At 55.6% G+C, this 7,410-nt stretch overlaps 1 protein-coding gene across 2 annotated transcripts; it reads right to left on the reverse strand.

Annotated features, from left to right (window-relative positions):
* Positions 1 to 225: 225 nt before the first annotated feature.
* Positions 226 to 4,535, reverse strand: TFF2 (trefoil factor 2). Of its 2 annotated transcripts, XM_082459506.1 has the most exons (4): positions 4,210 to 4,535; positions 3,392 to 3,541; positions 2,346 to 2,492; positions 226 to 1,447 (listed from the first exon to the last, which is right to left on the reverse strand). In XM_082459506.1, exons 1-4 carry the CDS (start codon positions 4,292 to 4,294, stop codon positions 1,434 to 1,436), a joined length of 396 nt encoding a protein of 131 aa, XP_082315632.1. In that variant the 5' UTR covers positions 4,295 to 4,535; the 3' UTR covers positions 226 to 1,433. The 2 variants fall into 2 exon arrangements, with proteins under 2 accessions (XP_082315632.1, XP_082315631.1); XM_082459505.1 differs by having other exon boundaries at positions 226 to 2,492.
* Between the last annotated feature and the right edge of the window lie 2,875 nt (positions 4,536 to 7,410).

The raw sequence follows: 7,410 nt of genomic DNA on the forward strand, positions 1-7,410 counted from the left end.
TGAGACCAAAAGCTTCCACCAGACCCCACATCCAGGACAGCCGGGGCCGCTCTGGGAGCAGCACGGCCCAATTCCCAGCCCGGGGCTGTGGGTACGAAGAATTCATGTGTCAAAGACCCTTTCCCCAGTGTGCCAATACCAGGGCCGGCCTTGGCTCGGCGGGGGCGGAGGGCGGGGCTGAGTCGGAACAGGCGAACCGCACGTGAGGACACGGCCACCGGTGAGGAATCAATTCACTAAGGCCGCGCCTGTCTCCACCGGCCACTTGTCTCGAGTGTTTCAGACCCCGTGTTCCAGCAAGAGCCGTTGTTTCATGGAGCTTATGTGTGTGTTATTAGCGAGATAAAGATGCAACAGTGACCTAAGACTGTATGGGGCTCCCTTCTCAAAGTAGGGGTCCCGAGAGGGGATGTGAGGCCAAGTGCCTTCCTGAAAGAAACACTTTTTAAAATTCCCTCCTTTCAATGCAAAGCCAGCGTCGCCTAGAAGGAGAGGCCCTGGGTTTCCAGGGTGACCATAGGCCCCTGGCTGGAGGAGGGTTAGGGAGGAGGGACAGGCCACAGAAAGTCTGGCCTGGGGTCACCCACCTGCACTTCCACCCTTGAGCCGAAGAATGCCAGGACCCCTTCACCCAGATGCCTGAAATATCTTTCACGCAACGACCTTCCCACAAGCTTCAGAAAAGCCTTGATGGAAGCTGTCAACTACCTCTTTGGAACAGCTTTCAAATCGCAGCACGATGGACGCTGCAGCTGTGCGCTCCCAAGCCTAGGGAAGAACTCATAGGAGCTAATCTGGCACAAGCCCCGACTCACCTTTGGAAGAGGTATTTGGGTGCCTGGCACGAATTTCAAAAGCAAGTGGTCTGTGATGCATTTGTAAAAGCAAAGCAGTTTTGTAACTGCAATCTGAAATTATATGTTGCTGCAAGAGCAGCATATAAATTTTAGTATGATTTCTGAGGTAAAATCATTTGAATTTTTATACAGTGATTTAGTATGAGAGTTATAAAGGGATCATGGATTCTGAAATTCCTTACATGCAATACTTTTTCACTGTCAGAGTAGCCTGAACGTATTAGATGAATTCTTGCTCTTCTAGCAAATGAAAGAATATTAAAATTACACACACACTCATACTTGTACTCTCAACCTCTCTCTCTCTCGCTCTCTCTCTCTCTCACACACACACACACACACACACACTGCTATGGCCACCTCTGTGTCAATGAAGCCAAAATGAAATTTAGCAGATTTTAAGGGTTTTCTTTATTTGAAGAAATTGCATGTGAAGCCATTGAAAAGGATAAAAAGCAGATTAAGAAAACCCAGGAATTCGGGAAACATGAAATCTGAAACCGTAAGATGGTGCATATTCTTCTTTTGTTTCAGGACATCCAAGGAGCCTGAGGGGTTCTCTGAAGCCACTGCCTCTTAATAATGACAGTCTAGAAATTTAAACGCGACATGGTTGGTGAGGGCGTCAGAGAGCCAAGGGAGCCTGCGCTAGGAGGCCCTGTGGGTTCACGGGGCTACAGCCCTTAGTCCAGCCGTCCCTGCTGGAGAAGGAGCTGCCTGCAGGGCACCTCCCCTGGGGCCAGATGCCCTCTGGGAGTCCATTCTCCCCAGATAACTGGTAATTTTCCAGGTAGACACTTAGGTCACACAAAACATCACTTGGAAATTTCTGAAAGTAGAGGCCATGCTCTTTAGAGCACACTGATTTCCTCAAAATGGGAAGAGGCATCCTTGAAGGATCAATGCATTCCTCCCATCTTTTGGAATACCAGGTCTTCCCTTGCTCTTATCAAACTCAGTGTCAGGGACACACTGTAACTGAGGGGTGGGGGAGGGCAGATGGGCTCTCTCGGGACTGGCGCTGGGGCAGGACCTGTCCCTCGTGGTCACGGGAGAGAACAGAGGGGTCCACGAGAGAAGAGAACACATCTGCTTCACTCTGGGTCCCTCTCACTATGCCCAGCACAGCACGTGGCATTCAAAGCATCCAAAATAGTGACACCACCCGACTGGGACCTGGCGGGGGTGGGGGGGGCGGCTGAGAAAGGGATGCTTTTTACATCCATCCAAAAGACACAGTGGGAATGCTGGAGGGCTTAACGTACTAAAAAGAAGCTGTCGTTGTTGAGAACATTCTGGGATTGCCTTTTGAGCTGGTTCACAGTAAAGGTGGCTTCCTACACGAGTACACGTTTTCCTGAACTGGTCACCCACTGGGTCCAGGGGCCTGGCCGGGGTGGCATCAGGCATCCTGTCCAGCCTAGGACCTCCCCCGCCCCAGCTCCCACCGCCCTCGAGAATCATGCTTGCCCAGGAACCGGACATTACCGTGCACGGAGAGCGGGAAGAAGCACCAGGGCACTTGGTGGATGGCGTTGGAGAAGCAACACTTCCTGGAGGCGCAGTCCTGGGGGCTGATGCCCGGGTAGCCGCAGTCCTTGCGGGCCGAGACCTCCATGACACACTCCTCTGACTCTGCCGTGCGCCACCGGATTTGGGGACAACACGGGGACTCAGTTAGGCCAGCTAGCTAACTGGACACATCCATCCCATCCTCCCAGGGGAGCACCGCTGGGCTCACAGGCTCGGGGTAGCACGAGGGGCTTCTGAGACTGCCACCCCTGGACTAAGAGTGGGCGCCAGCAGGTGGCCACCGCTTCCTCCTGATGCCAAAAGTCAGAAGGTCTGGAGGGAAAATCGTCTCACCTCCCTGGACCTGACATTGCTCTGTAAAGTGGGGTGGCCCACTGTACCTCCTGTGGGGACCCTTTAAGGATGTAAAGCATTAGACCAAAGAATTGAAACCCAGCGATGCTTCCAGTACCGGGAGAGCCCTGGCTAAAACCAGCCAACCAACAGCCAGCCATCGGGCCTGTTTCCCCCGGAGCCCGGGATCCTCTGACCGGCAGCCTCGGGGGGTGGGTGTGGACGGGAGGCCGGGGTCCTCAGTTCTACACACACGGATCAGCTTCTCACACAGATCTTCTAAACCGATAATAGGCACAGGCACAAAACTCACTCTCAAAAGGTAACTCAAGAAGATTTAAGTGAATTTCTTAACATTTGGGGTCTGTTTGCAGTTATGTTAATAATGCCCTGATTTTAATGCTAATGTCCCTTAGAAGCTTCTTCAGGAGCCACAGCAAAGAGGGGCCTCAGAGTTGTTTTTTCTTCAAATACAGTCAAACGGATTCCCACAAGTCTCCCCAAAAGGGCAAACGGCGGCTGGCCCTTGGGGTCCAGTGTGGACATGGGGGTCAGGGCACGTTTTCCCTTCCCTGGGGCTGGCCCAGGTGGTGTTGGAGCCCTAAGAAACCAGGTCCTGGGCTGCCAGCCGGGGCACAGGAGGGGGTCCCAGCTCTCCTGGACGTTACCTTGCTTGGGGAGGGGCTTGAAACACCAGGGGACCCCGGGGATGCTGGAGTCGAAGCAGCAGCTGGCAGAGAAGCACTGGTCGCTGGTGATACCCGGGAAGCCGCAATTCACCCTGTTCTTGGGGCTCAGGCGTGAGCACTGGCAGGGGTCTGCGGAGAGGCCCTGGGTCAGCCAGCCCCCCGCGCTCGCCCCCCAGCCCTCGGGCACATCCGGGGCCCCCATCAGCGCCACTCCCACCCTGGGAAAGGCCGGCTTATCTTGCTCGTATTTGAAGCAGCCAGTGTCCTTCGGAGGAACTGACAGGGCTTGGCTGGAAAGTGTTTTCTTAGTTTAAAAATAAAACCTTCTGGCAAGAAGGTGGACGGCTGCACTCAGGCCAAGGTCGGGATGAAAGTGAACAAGGCCGGGCCCCTAGGAGCCCTTAGCGGGCCTCCCAGCCAGCCCCGCCTGGAGCCCGCCCACCCGAGCCTGAGGCCATCCCACTGATCCTGAAGGGGGTCCCCCTGGGGGTCTCAGCCCCCTCCAACGCCCCCCTGCTGCCCTTCCTGAGTGGCGGGAAGCGGGTGGACACACACGGGAGCTGGCTGCGTGGCTAGCATCCCAAGCCTTAGGGCACCTTCCCAGCCGCTTCCCTTCTCAAGTTGACTCATCGCCTGCTTTTTCTCTTTGAGGGAAACTAACATGCACAGAGACACCCCGAGGGGCAGAAAGCGCGGACCTCTCACGGCCTCCCTGCGCTCGGGGCGCTAGAGGCCTCCCCAGGCTCGCTGGTCCGCATGCTCCCCACGGCCCCTCGAGGGCCTGAGCCCTCGCTTACCAGGTTTCTGGGCCCCCACCAGGGCACACAGCCCCAGCAGGAGGAGCACAGCCAGGAGCCGGGCGCAGCGGGGTCCCATGTCCATGCTCAGCTGCACCCCAGGGCCGCCAGAAGAGTTCACACTCCCCACCGCGAGGGGTTGTTTTATAAGCTTCTCTCTGTTTGCTCAGCAAGCAAGATAACCTCCTCTCTCCCCGTGGCACCGACACTTTGGAACCTTTGTTAGGAAAAGGAGCTGAGATAGCTTGGCTGAAGGGCCAAGTGGTGACACAGCAGGACTCCGGGCTCCCCGGGCACAGTCAGGCTTCCCCCGACCCAGGCAGGGAGCCAGGTCGTGCCAGGATGCCAACATGGAAGACGGGCCACGTGCACGTGTGGCGCTGGGTACTCACAGGGTCCCACCCAGGAAGGGAGAGGTCACGGATTTCTCCTGATAAAGTACTTGGCTACCACAGGAATTTTTAAATATTGGGCCCAAGGCTACTGGGGAAAATGGGCCAGCCGCGGACAGAGAGAAGACCCCTCCTCCAGGAATGGGAGGGTCTCCGAGGAAGGCAGGAGACCCTCCTTCAGGGCTGCAGACCCCTCTCTCCACCCCTGTCTGTACCTCCTTGTCTCTGTTTTGGGGAGGGGGCTGCCCTTCGTGGAGATGAAGCTGTCCGGGTGTAAGGAACAGCCCCAGATGAGTGTAGAAGCAACAAGTTCGTTTCAGCAAAGCCTGAAGTGTGTCATTTTTTTCTTCCATGGGAACTGTCTGTGTTTCCTAAAAAATGGCACCTGTAAGCCAGCCTATGCCCAGGATAAGATGCTCCAGGGAAAAGACTCTGTGGATGGGACCCAAAGAGAGAAAAGAGAAATGGAGATGAGACACACAACACACAAAGAGGAAAGATGTGATGTGGAGGAAAGAGAGGATCGTAAACTCCCTACTCTGGGGGACTTCCAGGAACCACCAATCTGTCCAGCACGGCTTGAGCAGCCAGGAACCCAGAGATGCATGGAATCTGAAACCCTGGGTCCTCAGGGTCTGGAGAGCTCAGGGCTTCTGCCAGATCCAGCTCCAGCCCCTCCAGACCCCTGCCTATTCCCCCACTGAGTAACCACCATGACTCTGTCTTTGCAAACCTTCAGAAAGTCACCTTTCCCCACTGCGCCCCTGTCACCTTTAGTCATCACCAAGACATAGGGCCCCAAGTCCTCCCTCTTCCCCCAGATTCTCATCTCCACTTTCCTCTCTGCTTCCTCCCCCTTGGCCCGACTTCCCACTGTGCCCTCCTGGCCCTTCCGGGATTCCCACCGAAACTGCCTGATCCATGCCAAAGAGACGGCTTATCAGCCCCTTGGTCTCTGACCTGCTCTGGCCCTAATGGAAGCCTGCATCTTCCCTGAGATGCTCCTCTTGCATGCATCTCAGGTGGAGGTGCTCAGGCCCCCATCCAGGGCAACATCCGCCCACATGGTATTTTTGTGCTTTTAGAAAGAGGCACATGTTCTTCAAGACAAGTTACGTCCACGTGTGGGGAAGTCATTACGATAGATACGATGTCTACAGTATGAGTGGCACCCACCTGAACGTGGAGCTGTATGCACGGCACAACCTCTAAGCTGTGCTGGGTGGCTGTGCTCCCACCACGTGGGCTCAGGCTGGGGGCTGGACATTGACCTTGAGCCCCAGTGTCACCACGCTCCTCAGAGTTGCCGCTGTGACTGTACCACCTTCAAGGCTCCTGCCCCACCGTCATCAGCTGACCGTCAGCCTGCTCCTTGTTAAGGGTTTAGCACCGCGCTCGCTGTGTCCCTTGTCACACCAAGATGTGTGACATCCTGGGCGGTTTCAGCACTCCAGGGACATCTCACCCAAAGCCGCAGGAGCTCAGGTTTTTATTTCCTCCTCATCTCTGGGAACTTCCATCCCTCCTCCACTCTGCCACCCCTCCCATGAGCACACTCAGAACCCGTACTCCACCTCTGAAAGAGGACATGCGAATGTCCTTCCTGTTGAGGATGTCTAAGCTTCTACTGCTTCCTCGTTACACCTAAACTCTCCAGTCCCTTAACCCCTCGGCTTCCCCTCTGTGAGCACCGTACCGTCTGCATCTCCCCCTCCCCTCCTTCTCCAGCCTGGTTCCCACGGTCCCCACTCCACCTGCTACCCCCCTGTCTCATCACCCCCAGGTGTACCCATCCGTTGACCGTCTCCAGGCCCTCCCACCCCACCTGCTGTGCTAGCTGGTGCCGCCACAGGAGTGCCCAGTCTCAGACCCATCCTGCGCCTAGTGGGATTGCAATTCTCCTCTGTAGTGATGTTACCTATCAGTTCTCACAGGAAACAGAAGCCAAATGGGGGGGTCCCTGAGATGTCACCCATGTCAGTCTACTTCTGATTATTACGGAGGTGCTGGTACCAGACCCTTCCTCCTGCCATAAGTAACTCTAAACCTATGTGGAATAACCGTTTACAGATGCTGAGCAACAGGATGTGTGGGACGGAAAGGGACGCAGTGTGGGGAGGCCCAAGGCCACCTGGTTTTCTGTCTAGAAACACAGTCTGGCCACAGAGCATCAGAGGCTCATGGGGCTGAGGGACAGAGGCTGGAATCAGAGGCCACGGGGTGATGGGTTTCCAGGGTGGGGGCCGGAGGAGAGGGAGCACTTGAAACAGGACTCGGGGCTCCCTGGGGTTTAGTCAGATGCTAAGCTGCCACACACACAAGGCCAGGAAGAAACAGCTCCCAGGAAGGAACACACACCAAGGAGACAGGGCTGTCAGCAGCCAGATTCACATGAGTCCTGACCAGCCCCAGGGGAAAGGCTTGTTGGCCGTCCAAGCACTGAGTAGGGACACAGAACAACCATGCCATGTCTTAGTCAGCTTGGGTGGCCACAACGAAATACCACAGGTGGGTGGGTTAAACAACCGACCTTGGTTTCTCACAGTTCTGGAGGCTGGAAATTCATTATCAGGGTGCCTGCAGGGTAGGGTTCTGGTGAGGGCTCTCTTCCTGGCTTGCAGATGGTGGCCTTCTCAATGTGTGCTCACCTGGTGGAGAAAGGATAAGTTCTCTGCTGTCTCTTTCTATAAGAGCACTAACCCCATCATGGGGGCTCCATCCTCATGACCTCTTTCAACCCTAATTACCTCCCAAAGTCCCTACCTCCTAATAGCATCACATTGGGGGTTATGGCTTCCACATATGAATG

The sequence above is a fragment of the Balaenoptera physalus genome, assembly GCF_965194825.1.
Source record: "Balaenoptera physalus genome assembly, chromosome: 4".
NCBI classification, from domain to species: domain Eukaryota; kingdom Metazoa; phylum Chordata; class Mammalia; order Artiodactyla; family Balaenopteridae; genus Balaenoptera; species Balaenoptera physalus.

Bases quoted from the DNA above. Each gene is read 5' to 3' on its own strand.
- TFF2 (XM_082459505.1), bottom strand. From the start codon at position 4,294: ATGGACATGGGACCCCGCTGCGCCCGGCTCCTGGCTGTGCTCCTCCTG. The intron at 3,542-4,209 runs GTAAGCGAGGGC...GCCTCTCCGCAG, and splicing joins GGTGGGGGCCCAGAAACCTG to ACCCCTGCCAGTGCTCACGC. The intron at 2,493-3,391 runs GTAACGTCCAGG...GGCGCACGGCAG, and splicing joins CAAGCCCCTCCCCAAGCAAG to AGTCAGAGGAGTGTGTCATG.